Source organism: Triticum dicoccoides, chromosome 7A (assembly GCF_002162155.2).
Source record: "Triticum dicoccoides isolate Atlit2015 ecotype Zavitan chromosome 7A, WEW_v2.0, whole genome shotgun sequence".
NCBI classification, from domain to species: domain Eukaryota; kingdom Viridiplantae; phylum Streptophyta; class Magnoliopsida; order Poales; family Poaceae; genus Triticum; species Triticum dicoccoides.
The window spans coordinates 515,208,232-515,229,485 of NC_041392.1; the positions used below are offsets into that span (position 1 = coordinate 515,208,232).

A 21,254-nucleotide genomic window follows, 5' to 3' on the forward strand; every position below is an offset into this window, starting at 1 on the left:
CGTCCGATCTTCCCAACCCTAACCGTATTTATAAGAGACCTCCGCCCGCGTCCGAGAAACCCTATCGACTCGGCGCAGCCACCCCCACCACCGAAGCAGACTCCGGAGAGCAGGCAAGGCGGAGACCGAGATGGCGCGCGGCGTGCCGGCGGCTACCAAGGGCGGCGCGGGCGCCGGGAAGAAGAAGGGGTCGGTCACCTTCGTGATCGACTGCACCAAGCCCGTCGACGACAAGATCATGGAGATCGCGTCGCTCGAGAAGTTCCTGCAGGAGCGCATCAAGGTCGCCGGCGGCAAGGCCGGCAACCTCGGGGACTCCGTCACCGTCGCCCGCGACAAGAGCAAGGTCACCGTCACCTCCGACGGGGCCTTCTCCAAGAGGTACGGACGTGCCGCCGATTAGCCCGTTCCCAGATCCACACACAGCGCAGTCGTGGTCAGGTGTGGTTTCTGGGTAGCACCTGTTGAATCCTCGGTCCGATGTACAGTAGGTTGTCAGCCAGTGGGTCGCGATTAGGAATTCTTTCTCCATTTGTGATGGCTAGGTAATGTGGAGCGCTTGAAGTATTATGTCGACGCATGCTAAGTTTGTTTTACCATGATATCCTTCAATGTCAGTCCATTATGAGAAAATAAGATGTCTATTGTATTAGTGGCTCCATCGCTTGTAGATTTGCTGGTTGCACGCTGTTATGTAGAAACTCGTGTCAGTTGTTGTTTTGACATTATGACATAGAACTATTAAAGTTGTGGCTCTTTCAGTTAGGGTTCATGTTGTAAAAAAAAAAAGGGCAACCTGGTGCATGTAGCTCCCGCTTGCGCAGGGTCCAGGGAAGGGTCCGACCACTTTGGGTCTATAGTACGCAGCCTTTCCCTACATTAGGGTTCATGTTGTAGTGCTTGTTTTTTGTTTTGTTAGTCCATGTTTCATTAGCCATGGCAATTTTATGCTGGTATAGTTTCTTTTCCTCACGGATGCTTACCTAATGCATGTTGCCTATGGTATTATCAACCTTATTTTAGCTCCCTCTGGTGTTGATGTCCAGAATTCTGGATACAAGTCTTCAAATCTTTATCATCCATTTTAGTTGTAAATTCTTTTTGTGCTGCATCATATCACTCGACCCTATATGTTTCCCCTACGTCCTGCTTAACTAAGAGAGTTGCTTCCGTTTTCCAGTTTAATTAGTCGATACTCACTGCTTTCGCTGCTTGAACAATGGCTCTTGTGTTCAGAAGCTGCATTTGTTCATTGTGTATCATGCTCTCCTCTTATGTTGGATCTCATACATTCTCATTTTCTCAGGTACTTGAAGTACTTGACAAAGAAGTACCTGAAGAAGCACAATGTGCGTGACTGGCTCCGGGTGATTTCATCCAACAAGGACCGCAGTGTCTATGAGCTCCGGTACTTCAACATTGCCGAGAACGAGGGCGAGGAGGAGGATTAGATATGCACTGCCTTGTTTCTGTGTCGTGTGGAACTTTGAACTTGTTGAGCACTTTTGCGGTAGAGTTTTGATGTTTATTTTTCCACCGATGTTTTGAATTGTGGCCAGGACGCCATGTGATGGATGCTTAGATAACCAACCTAAAGAATTGTCCGTTCTCGTTCTTGTGATGTTGGTGCGGCTATGCGTGGCCTAGAAATGTTGCAGCACTCAAATTCCTATATCATTCATCACGGTTTCCTTCAATGCCAACCAATTTCCTCCCGGGTTGAAATAAAATCCAATAATGTACTCTCGAAAAAAATCCAATAAACAGCGTCCTGCAATGTCTCTGCCGGACCTCTTTGGTTTGCATTAATAGAAAATGAACAGGAAAACAGAAATGGAATGTTTGTCGTAAAGTAAAAACGAGAGACAACGAGAATGATTCATCTAAAACCAGGGACAACGAGAATGATCGAAGTACTCATTGATAATAGCCGTTCTTCTCATTGATTGGGTTTGTTACAATATATATGTGCGTTTAATTCTAACAGTCCCCCTAATCTCCGCTTGTCCATGTAGTATCATCAATTCGAAAGTCTCCTTCAAAAACCCTATGGAAAAAATATAAGAAGTAGTATAGAATATGTTGCTAAAACTCCTTCAAACCCAATGGGAAAAATAAGAAAAAAAATGATGCAACATATAATGATTATTGTCTCTTTTACTTAACATGAGAAAACTCAAGAGTTTAGAGGACAATAAATATGTCGTATATATTTTCTTAAAAACACTGTGGGGAAAAACAGAAAACATGACATATGGCATTGTGTTGATATTACATCATTAAAAACCTCTATGAGAACTTGTATAGTAAAGTCGTGAAGGAAAAAAGAGTATAATATGATGCATTGAACATGGACACTTCAGGAAGATACCCCCCTGATTCTTGCGTATTTCAAAGCCGTCGAATACCTATTCCAGGAACGAAGTTGGTAGAGACTTTGTGAACAAACGTACAACTTTGTTGTATGATTTGACTTGCAAGATGAGCAATATAGTGATATTGCTTATTATGTAACATGTTTGTATCCGGGCAACACAAGAAACATTATCATTCACTACTGGAATCAGCTTCTTTGCCGTCTGCCATGGCAGGCGGCAAAGGCATGCATGCCAGACGGCAAAGTCCTTTACCATCAGCCAGCGGACGGAAAACTGTCCGTCTGAACGAGTGCCGGCAAATGCCTTCTTTGTCGTCTGCTTCATAGAAGCGGACGGCAAAGGGCTGTGCCGTCAGCCGATGGAGGCCAGCAGACGGCAAAGATCATGGACGACAGTAGGGTGGGGTTAGAGCCGTTAGGGGTTAACGGCGTGCTTTCCCATCTGCCAGCGGACGACAAAGAGGCAAAGCTCTTTGCCGACAGCTGGCAGACGATAAAGAGCTCAACTCAGCCAGCACTGGGAAGCTGCCACGTGGCCAGCTATGCCGTCTGCCAGCGGACGGCAAAGAGCTTTGAATCTTTGCCCTCTGCTGGCGGACGACATAGCTGGCTCTGTTTGCCAGTCCTATTTGGGAACTTTGTCGTCTGCTAGCAGACGACAAAGATTCGAAGGTCTTTGCCGTCTGCTGGCAGACGGCAAAGTGCCCAAATAGGCATCTGAAAGTGCAACTATCCCTCGGTTGTTTTGGTAATTCTTAACAACATATAGCTCATTGAGTTAATGCTCTTTCAGTATAAATATTTCAGAAAAGCTCAATGATTGGCATGGCATGGATTAGAAATGTGGACCCCTCAAAATGCTAAGGACAAAAGATTGGCTCAAGCTCCAAAGCTCAAGACTCTACATTTTACTTTTAGTGATCCAAGATCACATTGAGTCCATATAAAAAGCCAATACTATTAAAAGGGGATGAGGTGTTGCTTAATGGGTTGCTTGCTCAAATGCATAGTGGTATGCTCCAAAAACCCTCAACTACTTTCTCATATCCACACATGTCCCAAACCAAAAGTCAAACTCGGCCCCACCGAAACTTTCTATCCGGTGCCACCGAGTTCATTTGACATAGCCATTGCCACAAACCCTAGTCACTTCGGTCTTACCGATAGGGATCTCGGTCTCACCGAGATGGGATTGCAAACTCTTTGTTTCCCTTCGTAACGTTTCGGTCCAACCGAAATGATCGATCGGTCTCACCGAGTTCGCAATGCAAACTCTCTGTTTCCCCTTCGTAACGTTTCGGTCTCACCGAGATGAGTGAATCGGTCCCACCAAGTTTGCCCGACCAACTATCTGGATAGCTTATTAGCAAAATCGGTCCCACCGAGTTTGTGTAATCGGTCTTACCGAGATTACGTTATGACCTAACCATAATGAAATCGGTCCCACCGAGTTGACATGTCGGTCCCACCGAAAATCCTAACGTTCACATTTTGAACTAAATCGGTCTGACCGAGTTTCATTATTCGGTCCCACCGAGTTTGGTGATTTGTGTGTAATGGTTAGATTTTGTGTGGAGGCTATATATACCCCTCCACCACTCTTCATTCGTGGAGAGAGCCATCAGAACATGCCTACACTTTCAACATTCATTTTCTGAGAGAGAACCACCTACTCATGTGTTGAGACCAAGATATTCCATTCAACCATATGAATCTTGATCTCTAGCCTTCTCCAAGTTGCTTTCCACTCAAATCTACTTTCCACCAAATACAAATCAGTGAGAGAGAGTTGAATGTTTGTGAGACTATCATTCGAAGCACAAGAGCAGGAGTTCATCATCAACACACCGTCTATTACCTTTTGGAGAGTGGCGTCTCCTAGATTGGTTAAGTGTCACTTGGGAGCCTCCGACAATATTGTGGAGTTGAACCAAGGAGTTTGTACGGGCAAGGAGATCGCCTACTTCGTGAAGATCTAGCCTAGTGAGGCAAGTCCTTCATGGGCGATGGCCATGGTGGGATAGACAAGGTTGCTTCTTCGTGGACCCTTCGTGGATGGAGCCCTCCGTGCAATCGCGCAACCGTTACCCTTCGTGGGTTGAAGTCTCCATCAACGTGGATGTATGATAGCACCATGAAGGAAATATGCCCTAGAGGCAATAATAAAGTTGTTATTTATATTTCCTTATATCATGATAAATGTTTATTATTCATGCTAGAATTGTATTAATCGGAAACTTAGTACATGTGTGAATACATAGACAAACAGAGTGTCACTAGTTTGCCTTTACTTGACTAGCTCGTTGGATCAATGATGGTTATGTTTCCTAACCATAGACGTGTGTTGCCATTTGATTAACGGATCACATCATTCTCCGACTTGACCCATTCCGTTAGCTTAGCACGATGATCGTTTAGTTTGTTGCTAGTGATTTCTTCATGACTTATACATGTTCCTCTGACTATGAGATTATGCAACTCCCGAATACCGGAAGAACACTTTGTGTGCTACCAAACGTCACAACGTAACTGGGTGATTATAAAGGTGCTCTACAGGTGTCTTCGATGGTACTTGTTGAGTTGGCATAGATCGAGATTAGGATTTGTCACTCTGATTGTCGGAGAGGTATCTCTGGGCCCTCTCGGTAATGCACATCACTATAAGCCTTGCAAGCAATGTGACTAATGAGTTAGTTGCGGGATGATGCATTACGGAACGAGTAAAGAGACTTGCGGTAACGAGATTGAACTAGGTATAGAGATACCAACGATCGAATCTCGGGCAAGTAACATACCGATGACAAAGGAAACAACATATGTTGTTATGCGGTTTGACCGATAAAGATCTTCGTAGAATATGTGGGAGCCAATATGAGCATCCAGGTTCCGCTATTGGTTATTAACCGGAGATGAGTTTCGGTCATGTCTACATAGTTCTCGAACCCGTAGGGTCCGCACGCTTAACATTCGGTGACGATCGGTATTATGAGTTTATGTGTTTTGATGTACCGAAGGTAGTTTGGAGTCCCGGATGAGATCGGGGACATGACGAGGAGTCTCGAAATGTTCGAGCCGTAAAGATCGATATATTGGAAGGCTATATTCGGACATCAGAAAGGTTCCGAGTGATCCGGGTATTTTTTGGAGTACTGGAGGAGTTACGGGAATACGAGAGTACATATGGGCCTTAGTGGGCTTTAAGGAAAAAATAGGAGAAACCACAAGGGCTGGCCACGCGCCCCCCATGGGCCTAGTTCTGATTGGACTAGGGGAGGGGCTGCGCCCCCTCTTTCGTTCTCCTCCCCTTCTCCTTCCTTTTCCCTCCTAGTAGGACTAGGAAAGGAGGAATCCTACTCCTACTAGGAGGAGGATTCCTCCCCCCCTTGGCGCGCCTAGAGAGGCCGGCCGGCCTTCCCTCCCTCCTTTATATACGTGGGGAGGGGGGCATCTTAGGACACACAAGTTGATCAGTTGATCTTTTAGCCGTGTGCAGTGCCCCCTCCACCATAATCCACCTCGGTCATATCGTAGCGGTTCTTAGGCGAAGCCCTGCGTCGGTAGCATCATCATCACCGTCATCACGCCGTCATGCTGACAGAACTCTCCCTCGAAGCTCTGCTGGATCGGAGTTCGTGGGACGTCACCGAGCTGAACGTGTGCTGAACTCAGAGGTGTCGTACGTTCGGTACTTGGATCGGTCAGATCGTGAAGACGTACGACTACATCAACCGCGTTCTCATAACGCTTCCTCTTACGGTCTACGAGGGTATGTGGATGACACTCTTCCCTCTCGTTGCTATGCATCACCATGATCTTGCGTGTGCGTAGGATTTTTTTTGAAATTACTGCATTCCCCAACAGTGGCATCCGAGCCAGGTTTATGCGTAGATGTTATATGCACGAGTAGAATACAAAGGAGTTGTGGGCATGGGTATATACATATTGCTTGCAGTCACTAGTTGTTTCTTGATTCGGCGGTATTGTTGGATGAAGTGGCCCAGACTGACATTACGCGTACGCTTACGCGATACTGGTTCTACCGACGTGCTTCACACATAGGTGGCTAGTGGGTGTCTGTTTCTCCAGCTTTAGTTGAATCGGATTCAATGAACAGGGTTCTTTCTGAAGATCAAAAAGCAATCACTATACCGCGTTGTGGTTTTTGATGCGTAGGTAAGAACGGTTCTTGCTCAGCCCTTAGCAGCCACGTAAAACTTGCAACAACAAAGTAGATGACGTCTAACTTGTTTTTGCAGGGCATGTTGTGATGTGATATGGTCAAGATGTGATGAGATATAAATTATTGTATGAGATGATCATGTTTTTTTCAAGTTATCGGCAACTGGCAGGAGCCTTATGGTTGTCTCTTTATTGCATAAGATGCAAGCGCCATATAGTTGCTTTACTTTATCGCTATGCGATAGCAATAGTTGCAAAAGCAATAGTTGATGAGACGACCATGTGACGACACGTTGATAGAGATCAAGATGATGGAGATCATGGTGTCATGCCGGTGATGATAGAGATCATGACGGTGTTTTGGAGATGGAGATCAAAGGCACAAAATGATGATGGCCATATCATGTCACATATTTTGATTGCATGTGATGTTTATCCTTTATGTATCTTATTTTGCTTAGTTCAACGGTAGCATTATAAGATGATCTCTCACTAAATTTCAAGGTATAAGTGTTCTCCCTGAGTATGCACCGTTGCGATAGTTCTTCATGCTGAGACACCACGTGATGATCGGGTGTGATAAGCTCTACGTTCACATACAACGGGTGCAAGCCAGTTTTGCACAGGCGGAATACTCGGGTTAAACTTGACGAGCCTAGCATATGCAGATATGGCCTCGGAACACTAGAGACCGAAAGGTCGAGCATGAATCATATAGTAGATATGATCAACATAGTGATGTTCACCATTGAAAACTACTCCATCTCACGTGATGATCAGACATGGTTTAGTTGATATGGATCTCGTGATCACTTAGATGATTAGAGGGATGTCTGTCTAAGTGGGAGTTCTTAAGTAATATGATTAATTGAACTTTAATTTATCATGAACTTAGTCCTGATAGTAGTTGCATATCTATGTTGTAGATCAATAGCTTGCGATGTAGCTCCCCGTTTAATTTTGATATGTTCCTAGAGAAAAACTAAGTTGAAAGATGTTAGTAGCAATGATGCGGATTGGATCCATGATCTGAGGATTATCCTCATTGCTGCACAGAAGAATTATGTCCTTGATGCACCGCTACGTGACAGACCAATTATAGGAGCAGATGCAGACGTTATGAACGTTTGGCGAGCTCGATATGATGACTACTTGATAGTTTAGTGCACCATGCTTTACGGCTTAGAATCGGGGCTTCAAAGACGTTTTGAACGCCACAGAGCATATGAGATGTTCCAAGAGTTGAAATTAGTATTTCAGACTCATGCCCATGTCGAAAGGTATGAGACCTTTGACAAGTACTTTGCCTACAAGATGGAGGAGAATAGCTCAGCTAGTGAGCATGTGCTCAGAATGTCTGATTACTACAATCACTTGAATCAAGTGGGAGTTAATCTTCCAGATAAGATAGTGATTGACAGAGTTCTCTAGTCACTATCACCAAGTTACTAGAACTTCGTGATGAACTATAATATGCAAGGGATAACGGAAACGATTCCCAAAGCTCTCTGCGATGCTGAAATCGGCGAAGGTAGAAATCAAGAAAAAGCATGAAGTGTTGATGGTTGACAAGACCACTAGTTTCAAGTTAAAGGGCAAGGGAAAGAAAGCGAACTTCAAGAAGAATGGCAAGCAAGTTTCCACTCCCATGAAGAAGCCCAAAGCTAGACCCAAGCCTAAAACCAGGTGCTTCTACTGCAAAGGAAATGGTCACTAGAAGTGGAACTGCCCTAGATACTTGGCAGATAAAAAGGATGGCATACTGAACAAAGCTATATTGGATATACATGTTATTGATGTGTACTTTACCAGTGTTTGTAGAAAACCCCTCGGTATTTGATACTAGTTCAGTTGCTAAGAGTAGTAACTCGAAACGGGAATTGCAAAATAAACAAAGACTAGTTGAGGACGAGATGATGATGTGTGTTGGAAATGATTCCAAGGTTGATAAGATCACCATCACACACTCCCTTTACCTTCGGGATTAGTGTTGAACCTAAAATAAATGTTATTTGGTGTTTGCGTTGAGCATAATATGATTGGATCATGTTTATTGCAATACGGTTATTCATTTAAGTCAAAGAATAATTGTTATTCTGTTTACATGAATAAAACCTTCTATGGTCATACACCCAAGGTGAATGGTTTATTGAATCTCGATCGCAGTGATACACATATTCATAATATTGAAGCCAAAAGATGCAAAGTTAATAATGATAGTGCAACCTATTTTTGGCACTGCCGTTTAGGTCATATTGGTGTAAAGCGCATGAAGAAACTCCATGCTGATGGGCTTTTTGAATCACTTGATGCTTCCGAACCATGCCTCATGGGCAAGATGACTAAGACTCCATTCTCCGGAACAATGGAGCGAGCAACTGACTTATTGGAAATAATACATACTGATGTATGTGGCCCGATGAGTTTTGAGGCTCACGGCGGGTATCATTATTTTATGACCTTCACAGATGATTTGAGCAGATATGGGTATATCTACTTGATGAAACATAAGTCTAAAACATTTGAAAAGTTCAAAGAATTTCAGAGTGAAGTGGAAAATCATCATAATAAGAAAATAAAGTTTCTACGATCTGATCGCGGAGACGAATATTTGAGTTACGAGTTTGGTCTTCAACTAAAACAATGTGGAATAGTTTCACAAATTCATGCCACCTGGAACACCACAACATAATGGTGTGTCCGAACGTCATAACCATACTTTATTGGATATAGTGCAATCTATGATGTCTCTTACCAATTTACCACTATCGTTTTGGGGTTATGCGTTAGAGACAACTGCATTCACGTTAAATAGGGCACCATCTAAATCCGTTGAGATGACATCGTATGAACTATGGTTTGGCAAGAAACCAAAGCTGTCATTTCTTAAAGTTTGGGGTTGCGATGCCTATGTGAAAAAGTTTCAAACTGATAAGCTCGAACCCAAATCGGAGTAGTGCGTCTTCATAGGATACCCAAAAGAAACTGTTGGGTACACCTTATATCACAGATCCGAAGGCAAGATATTTTGTTTCTAAGAATGGATCCTTTCTAGAGAAGGAGTTTCTCTCGAAAGAAGTGAGTGGGAGGAAAGTAGAACTTGATGAGGTAATTGTACCTTCTCCCGAATTGGAAAGTATTTCATCACAGAAATCAGTTCCAGTGATTCCTACACCAATTAGTGAGGAAGCTAATGATGATGATCATGAAACTTCAGATCAAGTTACTACCGAACCTCGTAGGTCAACCAGAGTACGGTTCGCACCAGAGTGGTACAGTAATCCTATTCTGGAAGTCATGTTACTAGACCATGACGAACCTACGAACTATGAGGAAGCGATGATGAGCCCAGATTCCGCAAAATGGCTTGAGGCCATGAAATCTGAGATGGGATCCATGTATGAGAACAAAGTATGGACTTTGATTGACTTGCCATATGATCGGTGAGTCATTGAGAATAAATGGATCTTCAAGAGGAAAACAGACGCTGATAGTAGTGTTACTATCTACAAAGCTCGAATTGTCGTAAAAAATGTTTTCGACAAGTTCAAGGTGTTGACTACGATGAGAGTCTCTCACTCGTATTGATGCTTAAAAGTCTGTCCGAATCATGTTAGCAGTTGTCGCATTTTATGCAATCTGGCAATGGATGTCAAAATTGCATTCCTTAATGGATTTCTTAGAAGAGTTTTATATGATGCAACCAGAAGGCTTTGTCGATCCTAAAGGTGCTAACAAAGTGAGGAAGCTCCAGCTATCCATCTATGGACTGGTGCAAGCATCTCGGAGTTGGAATATATGCTTTGATAAAGTGATCAAAACATATGGTTTTATACAGACTTGCGGTGAAGCCTGTATTTACAAGAAAGTGAGTGGGAGCACTACAACATTTCTGATAAGTGTATGTGAATGACATATTGTTGATCGGAAATAATTTATAATTTTCTAGAAGGCATAAAGGAGTGTTTGAAAGGAGTTTTTCAAAGAAAGACCTCGGTAAAGCTACTTACATATTGAGCATCAAGATCTATAGAGATAGATCAAGACGCTTGATATATCTTCAATGAGTACATACCTTGACAAGATTTTGAAGTAGTTCAAAATGGAACAGTCAAAGAAGGAGTTCTTGCCTGTGTTACAAGGTGTGAAGTTGAGTAAAGACTCAAAACCCGACCACGGCAGGAAATAGAAAGAGAATAAAAAGTCATTCCCTATGCCTCAGTCATAGGTTCTATAAAGTATGCTATGCCATGTACCAGATCTATTGTGTACCTCACCATAAGTTTGGCAAGAGGGTACAATAGTGATCCAGGAGTGGATCACTAGACAGCGGTCAAAAATGTCCTTAGTGGAATAAGGAAATGTTTCTCGGTTATGGAGGTGACAAAGAGTTCGTCGTAAAGAGTTACGTCGATGCAAGCTTGGATGACTATAAGTCTCGATCTAGATACATATTAAAAGTGGGAGCAATTAGCTATAGTAGCTCCGTGCAAAGCATTGTCGACATAGAAAATTTGCAAAATACATACGACTCTGAATATGGCAGACCCGTTGACTAAATTTCTCTCACAAGCAAAACATGATCACTCTTTGGGTGTTAATCAGATAGCGATGTGAACTATATTATCAACTCTAGTAAACCCTTTTGGGTGTTAGTCACATGGAGATGTGAACTAATCACATAAAGATATGAACTATTTGTGTTAAATCACATGACGATGTGAACTAGATTATTGTCTCTAGTGCAAGTGGGAGACTGAAGGAAATATGCCCTAGAGGCAATAATAAAGTTGTTATTTATATTTCCTTATATCATGATAGATTTTAATTATTCATGCTAGAATTGTATTAACCGGAAACTTAGTACATGTGTGAATACATAGACAAACAGAGTGTCACTTGTTTGCCTCTACTTGACTAGCTCGCTGAATCAATGATGGTTATGTTTCCTAACCATAGACATGATTGTCATTTGATTAACGGGATCACATCATTAGAGAATGATGTGATTGACTTGACCCATTCCGTTAGCTTAGCACGACGATCGTTTAGTTTGTTGCTAGTGCTTTCTTCATGACTTATACATGTTCCTCTAACTATGAGATTATGCAACTCCTGAATACCGGAGGAACACTTTGTGTGCTACCAAACGTCACAATGTAACTGGGTGCTTATAAAGGTGCTCTACAGGTGTCTCCGATGGTACTTGTTGAGTTGGCATAGATCAAGATTAGGATTTGTCACTCCGATTGTCGGAGAGGTATCTCTGGGCCCTCTCGGTAATGCACATCACTATAAGCCTTGCAAGAAATGTGATTAATGAGTTAGTTGCGGGATGATGCATTACAAAACGAGTAAAGAGACTTGCCGGTAATGAGATTGAACTAGGTATAGAGATACCAACGATCGAATCTCGGGCAAGTAACATACCAATGTCAAAGGGAACAATGTATGTTGTTATGCGGCTTGACCGATAAAGATCTTCGTAGAATATGTGGGAGCCAATATGAGCATCCCGGTTCCGCTATTGGTTATTAACCGGATATGAGTCTCGGTCATGTCTACATAGTTCTCAAACCCGTAGGGTCCGCACACTTAACGTTCGGTGATGATCGGTATTTTGAGTTTATGTGTTTTGATGTATTGAAGGTAGTTCGGAGTCCCGGATGAGATCGGGGACATGACGAGGATTCTGGAAATGTTCTAGACGTAAAGAACGATACATTGGAAGGCTATAATCGAACATCGGAAAGATTCTGAGTGATCCGGGTATTTTCGGAGTACCGAGGGAGTTACGGGAATACGGGAGTACATATGGGCCTTAGTGGGCTTTAAGGAAAAAAGAGAAGAAGCCACGAGGGCTGGCTGCGCCCCCCCCATGGGCCTAGTCCTAATTGGACTAGGGGAGGGGTTGCGCCCCCTCTTTCCTTCTCCCCCCTTCTCCTTCCTTTCCCCTTCTAGTAGGACTAGGAAAGGAGGAATCCTAAGGATTCCTCCCCCCTTGGCGCGCATAGAGAGGTCGGCCGGCCTCCCGTCCCTCCTTTATATACGTGGGGAGTGGGCATCCTAGGACACACAAGTTGATTAGTTGATCTTTTAGCCGTTTGTGGTGCCCCCCTCCACCTTAATCCACCTTGGTCATATCGTAGCGGTGCTTAGGCGAAGCCCTGCGTCGGTAGCATCATCATCAACGTCATCATGCCGTCGTGCTGACGGATGTCTCCCTTGAAGCTCTGCTGGATTGGAGTTCATGGGACGTCACCGAGTTGAACGTGTGCTGAACTCGGAGGTGCCGTACATTCGGTACTTGGATTGGTCGGATCGTGAAGACGTACGACTACATCAACCGCGTTCTCATAACGCTTCCGCTTACGGTCTAGGAGGGTACATGTACGACACTCTTCCCTCTCGTTGCTATGCATCACCATGATCTTGCGTGTGCGTAGATTTTTTTTTGAAATTACTGCGTTCCCCAACACACCACCTATCGAAACCACGCCAAAACTCTCTGTGTCTACATTGCGTTTGCTCCCTCCAAACTCCTCCCTTTACCTTAATGTGCAATGTTTTACATTCCGCTGCTTGATAACCCACAAGTATAGGGGATCGCAACAGTTTTCGAGGGTAGAGTATTCAACCCAAATTTATTGATTCGACACAAGGGGAGCCAAATAATATTCTCAAGTATTAGCAGCTGAGTTGTCAATTCAACCACACCTGGAAACTTAATATCTGCAGCAAAGTATTTAGTAGCAAAGTAATATGATAGTAGTGGTAACGGTAGCAGAAGTAATATTTTTGGTTTTATAGTGATTGTAACAGTAACGATGGAAAAGTAAATAAGCGAAGAACAATATATGAAAAGCTCGTAGGCATTGGATCAGTGATGGAGAATTATGTCGGATGCGATTGATCATGCAACAGTTATAACATAGGGTGACACAGAACTAGCTCCAGTTCATCAATGTAATGTAGGCATGTATTCCAAATATAGTCATACGTGCTTATGGAAAAGAACTTGCATGACATCTTTTGTCCTACCCTCCCGTGGCAGCGGGGTCCTATTGGAAACTAAGGGATATTAAGGCCTCCTTTTAATAGAGTACCGGACCAAAGCATTAACACACAGTGAATACATGAACTCCTCAAAGTATGGTCATCACCGGTAATGGTCCCAATTATTGTCACTTCGGGGTTAACGGATCATAACACATAATAGGTGACTATAGACTTGCAAGATAGGATCAAGAACTCACATATATTCATGAAAACATAATAGGTTCAGATCTGAAATCATGGCACTCGGGCCCTAGTGACAAGCATTAAGCATAGCAAAGTCATAGCAACATCAATCTCAGAACATAGTTGATACTAGGGATCAAACCCTAACAAAACTAACTTGATTACATGATAAATCTCACCCACCCATCACCGTCCAGCAAGCCTACGATGGAATTACTCACGCACGGCGGTGAGCATCATGAAATTGGTGATGGAGGAAGGTTGATGATGATGATGGCGACGGATTCCCCTCTCCGGAGCCCCAAACGGACTCCAGATCAGCCCTCCCGAGAGAGTTTAGGGCTTGGCGGCGGCTCTGTATCGAAAACACGATGAATCTTTATCTCTGATTTTTTCTCCCCGAACACGAATATATGGAGTTGGAGTTGAGGTCGGTGGAGTGTCAGGGGGCCCACGAGGCAGGGGGCGCACCCAGGGGGGAGGCGCGCCCCCACCCTCGTGGGTAGGGTGTGGGCCCCCTGACGTGGATTCTTCTTCCGGTATTTTTTATATATTCCAAAAATAATCTCCGTTGATTTTCAGGTCATTCCGAGAACTTTTATTTCTGCACAAAAATAACACCATGGCAATTCTGCTGAAAACAACGTCAGTCCGGGTTAGTTCCATTCAAATCATGCAAGTTAGAGTCCAAAACAAGGGCAAAAGTGTTTGGAAAAGTAGATATGATGGAGACGTATCAACTCCCCCAAGCTTAAACCTTTGCTTGTCCTCAAGCAATTCAGTTGATAAACTGAAAGTAATAAAGAAAAACTTTTACAAACTCTGTTTGCTCTTGTTGTTGTAAATATGTAAAGACAGCATTCAAGTTTTCAGCAAAGATTATGAACTAACCATATTCACAATAACACTTAGGTCTAATGTTTACTCATATCAATGGCATAATCAACTAGCGAGCAATAATAGTAAATCTCGGATGACAACACTTTCTCAAAACAATCATAATATGATATAACAAGATGGTATCTCGCTAGCCCTTTCTGAGACCGCAAAACATAAATGCAGAGGACCTTTAAAGATCAAGGACTGACTAGACATTGTAATTCATGGTAAAAGAGATCCAGTCAAGTCATACTCAATGTAAACTAACAATAATGAATGCAAATGATAGCGGTGCTCTCTAACTGGTGCTTTTTAATAAGAGGATGATGACTCAACATAAAAGTAAATGGATAGGCCCTTCGCAGAGGGAAGCAGGGATTTGTAGAGGTGCCAGAGTTCGATTTTGAAATAGATATGAATAATATTTTGAGCGGTATACTTTCATTGTCAACATAACAACCGAGAGATCTCGATATCTTCCATGCTACACACATTATAGGCGGTTCCCAAGCAGAATGGTAAAGTTTATACTCCCCCACCACCAACAAGCATCAATCCATGGCTTGCCCGAAACAACGGGTACCTCCATCTAACAACAATCCTGGGCGAGTTTTGTTTGCAATTATTTTGATTTGATTTGAGCAAGGGACTGGGCATCCCAGTGACCAGCCATTTTCTCATGAGTGAGGAGCGGAGTCCACTCCTCTTGAGAATAACCCGCCTAGTCAACTTACTTGAAGGTTTATTTGAGAATAATCCTCTTGAGAATAACCGCCTAACATGAGATATTCGAGCATACAAAACAAAATGTTTATTTGAAGGTTTAGAGTTTGGCACATACAAATTTACTTGGAACGGCAGGTAGATACCGTATATAGGAAGGTATGGTGGACTCATATGGAATAACTTTGGGGTTTATGGAGTTGGATGCACAAGCAGTATTCCCTCTTAGTACAAGTGAAGGCTAGAAAAAGACTGGGAAGCGACCAGCTAGAGAGCGACAACAGTCAAGAACATGCATTAAAATTAATCAACACCGAATGCAAGCATGAGTAGGATATAATGCACCATGAACATAAATATCATGGAGGCTATGTTGATTTTGTTTCAACTACATGCGTGAACATGTGCCAAGTCAAGCCACTCAGATCGTTCAAAGGAGGATACCACCCTATCATACCACATCACAACCATTTTAATAGCATGTTGGCACACAAGGCAAACCATTATAAACTCCTAGCTAATTAAGCATGGCATAAGCAACTACAATCTCTAATTGTCATTGCAAACATGTTTCTTTCATAATAGGCTGAATCGGGAATGATGAACTAATCATATTTACAAAAACAAGAGAGGTTGAGTTCATACCAGCTTTTTTCATCTCAATCAGTTCATCATATATCGTCATTATTGCCTTTCACTTGCACGACCTAATGGTGTGGATAATAATAATAGTGCACATGCATTGGACAAAGCTAGAATCTGCAAGCATTCAATTCATGGGAGAAGACAAGGTAATATGGGCTCTTGGTTAGATCAACAATAATGCATATAAGAGCCACTCAACATTTTCATCATGGTCTTCTCCTCTCGACCCCCAAAGGAAAGAAAAGAAACAAAACTATTTACACGGGAAAGCTCCCAACAAGCAAAAGAAGAACGGGAAATCTTTTTGGATTTTCTATTTAATTACTACTACTATAGGCATGTAAAGTAAACTAACCAAAAGCTACAACTATTTTTTTTGTTTTTCTTAAGTTTTTTCAAACACACAAGAAGAAAGCTTAAAAAGAAAATAAACTAGCATGGATAATACAATGAAAAAGTATGAGCACCGACAACTAGCATGAGTGTTTGAACATGAATGTAATGTCGGTGAGAAAAATGTACTCCCCCAAGCTTAGGCTTTTGGCCTAAGTTGGTATATGCCCATGGATCAAAGTTGTAGCTAGGGTCGTACTGAGATGCAGCAGCAATTTCTTGATGAGTTGCAGCTTGGAGGCGAGCTGCCTCCGCCCTCCTCTCGTACTCGGTCGCCTCCTCCCTGGTTATAACATATCTCCCTTTTCCCTGAAAGTCAAAGAAAGCACGAGCAGGGAGAGCGACGTGATAGGTGCGTTATCTGTCGAAGATTAGTCGGTACTGGAGGAACTGATTGTTCCTCTCAACAAACTGATGACGAACCATGGCATTATAATCTAAATAAGCAGGAGGTAACTCAATCTCATCTCCACGAATGGGTATCTCAAGAAAATCAGCTAAACGGGTTGCATAAATTCCACCAAAGAAATCTCCATCAATACTATTATTATGCAACCTACGTGCAACAATGGCCCCCAAGTTATATTGTCTATCTCCTAATACAGCACTCTTGAGAACACTAAGATCAGGAACACACATGTGACATGCCTCATCCTTACCGTTAATGCATCTACCTATGAAGAGGGCAAAATAATGTATGGCAGGAAAATGAATGCTCCCTATGATAGCTTGCGTGATTTCCCTAGACTCCCCCACAGTTATACTAGCAAGAAAGTCTTTATATTCAGATTTGCGAGGTTCATTAACATTAGCCCACTGTGGGAGTTTACAAGCAGTATTAAAATCTTCTAAGTCCATGGTATAAGATTTATCATAGAGATCAAATAGGACAGTTTGAGAATTGCGTGATGATGTAAATTTAAACCTTCTCACAGATGAATCAGTCAAATAGAGGTACTGACGGCACTTATCTACCACGAAGCTCTCAAGATTGGCGTTACGCACATATGCTTCAAATTCCTCCTTGATTCCTGCTCCAACCATGAAATCCTCTGACGGCCATTCACAAGGCCGCACTTGAGCATCCCTTGGTAGTTCATTGTCCGGCTCGCGTATTACATGCCTGGGTCCTTGCTTCCTTGAGGAACCACCTTGGTACATTTTCCTAAACATATTTGTTCCTCTAAAAAATTTCTGAAATTTTTAGTAACTTAAAAATAAAAGTGAACCAAACTCAGCAAAATTGATAGAAACTACTCCTACAAGTGTCTAGAGGCTATATCATGCATTAGAACTACTTTTGACCACATAAATTTGACATGCAAGCTCAAGAACAAGGTCACCTAAGCAGCAAAAATTTGCAATGAATAAAGCACTAGAACAAAAACTAATTGGACCATTGGAGGAGTCACATACCAAAGAACAATCCCCCAAAGCAGTTTTGTGAATGGAGCTTTGAGCAAGGAGATTGAAAATGGCAGCAAGATGAGTAAGAACTCGGGTTTGAGCTGGTTGGTGATTTTTTTGGGAGGAAGGAGTGTGTGGTGGCTGGAATAAGTGGAGGGGACCCACGTGGGGTCCATGAGGCAGGGGGCGCGCCCTCCGCCCTCGTGGGCACGTGGCTGCTCCCCCTGCTGTGTTCTCAGTGCCAGATATTCTCAAATATTATAGAAAAATCATATTTAATTTTCAGGGCATTTGGAGAACTTTTATTTTCGAGGTATTTTTTTATTGCAGGGATAATTCAGAAAACAGACAGAAAATACTATTTTTGTTTTAAATAATAGAAAGTAAAGAAGGGGTACAAAGAGTTGTGTTTTTAACTTCATCCATCTCATGCTCATCAAAAGGAATCCACTAACAAGGTTGATCAGGTCTTGTTAACAAACTCATTTCGTATAACATGAAACCGGAGAAATTTCGAATAACACTAGGTTACCTCAACGGGGATATGCACATCCCCAACAATAAGAATATCATATTTCTTCTTGACAGTAGGAAGAGGAAATTCAAAACCTCAAATAGTGATTGTTGAAATTTTTCCAATAGAATAGATACTGTGGACTTGAGGTTGTTTCCTCGGAAATTGTATCGTATGCTCATTACCATTAACACGAAAAGTGACATTGCTGTCGGTGTCAAAACTGGCGGATCTCGGGTAGGGGATCCCGAACTGTGCGTCTAAGGCGGATGGTAACATGAGGTAGGGAACACGATGTTTTACCTAGGTTCGGGCCCTCTTGATGGAGGTAAAACCCTACGTCCTGCTTGATTAATATTGATGATATGGGTAATACAAGAGTAGATCTACCACGAGATCAGAGAGGCTAAACCCTAGAAGCTAGCCTATGGTATGATTGTATGTTATTGTGTCCTACGGACTAAAACCCTCCGGTTTATATAGACATCGAAGAGGGTTAGGGTTACACAAGGTCAGTTACAAAGGAGGAGATATACATATCCATATTGCCTAAGCTTGCCTTCCACGCCAAGTAGAGTCCCATCCGGACACGAGACAAAGTCTTAAATCTTGTATCTTCATAGTCCAACAGTCCGGCCAAAGGATATAATCCGGCTGTCCAGAGACCCCCTAATCCAGGACTCCCTCAGTAGCCCCTGAACCAGGCTTCAATGACGATGAGTCCGGCGCAGTGTTGTCTTCGGCATTGCAAGGCGGGTTCCTCCTCCGAACATATCACAGAAGAGTTTGAATACTAGGATAGTGTCCGACCCTGCAAAATAAATTCCACATACCACCGTAGAAAGAATAATATTTCCACAAATCTTAATCTGCTGACACGCTTTGGCAACATGACGTCAGGCCATGGCTCGGTGATTATTCGAACCGTTTTTCTTCAACCAGCTCCACACATAACGCGAGGCGGTTTCTTGACACGTCTTGTCAAAGCAGAGATCGTGTTCCCCTAATTACGGGATTCTCATCAATACGGTCGTGGGTAACCCAACCATGCCTAGGACTCCTAGATTTTAGGCAAGTCCCAAACGGCCACTAGGAGGATGCTTGATATTCACCCTCTTTATAAAGGGACAAGGCTTTTATTTTTTTCCCTCCCGTGCTCAATCGAACCCTTTCCCCGCCTCGAGTTCCAAAGCCCAGGTCAGGTGCTTCAGACCTTCAATCATGTCTGGATCTAGCCTTCAAGGCCGGTGGATGCCCTCCTCCGTTACGGAAGAGGATATCAAGAAGTTGAGGGAGGCCAGATACCTGACCGCCGAGGTTTCGCATCGGCTGCCTACCCGAGGGCAGGTCGTCCCTACTCCCGAACCCAACGAGAATGTTGTGTTCATCTCCCACTTCCTCCGAGGCCTAGGCCTCACCCTGGATCCCTTTGTTAGGGGTTTGATGCTCTATTACGGGCTAGATTTCCACGATCTAGCCCCGGACTCCTTTCTCCACATCTCGGCATTTATTGTCGTATGTGAGGCCTTCCTCCGCATTACCCCTCACTTCGGCCTGTGGCTCAAGACCTTCGACGTGAAGCCGAAGATGGTCGAGGGGCAGCACACAGCGTGCGGAGGCGCATTAATAAGCAAGATCGCTGGAGCTTCATGGCCAAAGGGTTCCTTTCCAGAGGTGTCCGGATTATGGCAACGGGAGTGGTTTTACATCACAGCTCCCAGAAGTGCCAAGTGGGTGGCTGCCCTGCTTTCCGCTCGGGCCCTCCACCACAACTGATGCCATGGATTAGCAGAGGGCCGAGCTGGGGTCCAGCCAAGGACGTGCCTATACTGCAGAGCCGCATTCAAGATCTCTTCGAAGGAGATTTTAGTCTGGTTACGGTGGTGCAAGTCATGCTAGTTTGTCGAGTCTAACCTTGCAAACGCCGGCCCCTCCGCATGTGGGAGTTCAACCCAGAAGGGCCGCGAACTATTCAGAATTTCCTCGACCTGACGCATGAGGAGATGTACAAATCATTCTTCGGACCCCAAATAGAGTGTCCGGATACTACCAAGGACATGGGCCTGAGCAGCAACCGTACCGCCGACCAAGTAAGTAATCCTCTAGCCGAACACACCGTCTTCCATTTACCATGACATCATTCTGAGAAATCGCTCTTTGACCAGGACTGGCTAACAAGGGCGAAGATGATTCGGTGTTCGACCCCCTTCCCGAGGGTTTGGAGAATCTGGTACTGGAAAAGATGCTCGAGCTAGCACCTTGCCCGGAGCCCTCAAAGGAAGATAAAGGGGGGGATAATGAGGTCGAAAGCGGGCCCCCATCGCTACCAATTCCAACCGAGGGAATGAGCGCCTCCGTGAAGGAGGATAACCAAGGGGAAGAATCTGACCTTCTCTCGCTTCGGGGAAGGAAGAGGACTGCCTCTGAAGATCCGGAAACCAAGGCTTCCAAACGGGAGAAGAAGTCTCCACTAGAGAGTCCTGCCTCGGAGGGTGCTTTTTCCACACAAAGTCCGCGCGAGGATCAGCCCTCCAACGAGCTGTAAGTAATCATAAAGTACTTTAATAGTGGAGATATACTACCTTACCTCTGAGGAAAACAACCGAAGCGTTTATCTTGCAGTTCGGATCTTAGCCCTTCTAAGCAGAGCTTGTCTTTGGGGGATCTTCTTCCGGAGATGATGGAGAGCGAAACGCCTCCCCCGGACTCCCCCGCTCAAGAAGCGGGCGAGCTTGAAGTGTCGTCACGGAGGGCCTCTCCGGATCCGGCGAGGCCAGAAGATAATCCTATAGTCACCCGAAGTCCCCAGCGTTCGGCTCTTGAAGAGAGCAAACAAAAGAGTCCGACACCGTCTGGTATGCGGTCAGACGTACTGAGGGAGCTGTTGGAGCGAGC

The 21,254-nt window shown here is 43.8% G+C and overlaps 1 protein-coding gene across 1 annotated transcript; it reads left to right on the forward strand.

Moving 5' to 3' along the window:
* The first annotated feature begins 47 nt into the window (after positions 1-47).
* On the forward strand, positions 48-1,616 carry LOC119329599 (60S ribosomal protein L22-2-like). The gene is made up of 2 exons (XM_037602663.1): positions 48-381; positions 1,307-1,616. The coding sequence occupies exons 1-2, from the start codon at positions 131-133 to the stop codon at positions 1,449-1,451; spliced, it is 396 nt and encodes a 131-aa protein (XP_037458560.1). The 5' UTR covers positions 48-130; the 3' UTR covers positions 1,452-1,616.
* The last annotated feature ends 19,638 nt before the right edge of the window (positions 1,617-21,254 follow it).

What these genes read in the sequence shown, in the direction of transcription:
- LOC119329599 (XM_037602663.1), top strand. Translation starts at nt 131, where the DNA reads ATGGCGCGCGGCGTGCCGGCGGCTACCAAGGGCGGCGCGGGCGCCGGG. An exon ending in GACGGGGCCTTCTCCAAGAG is followed by an intron (nt 382 to 1,306) that starts GTACGGACGTGC and finishes TCATTTTCTCAG; the next exon opens with GTACTTGAAGTACTTGACAA.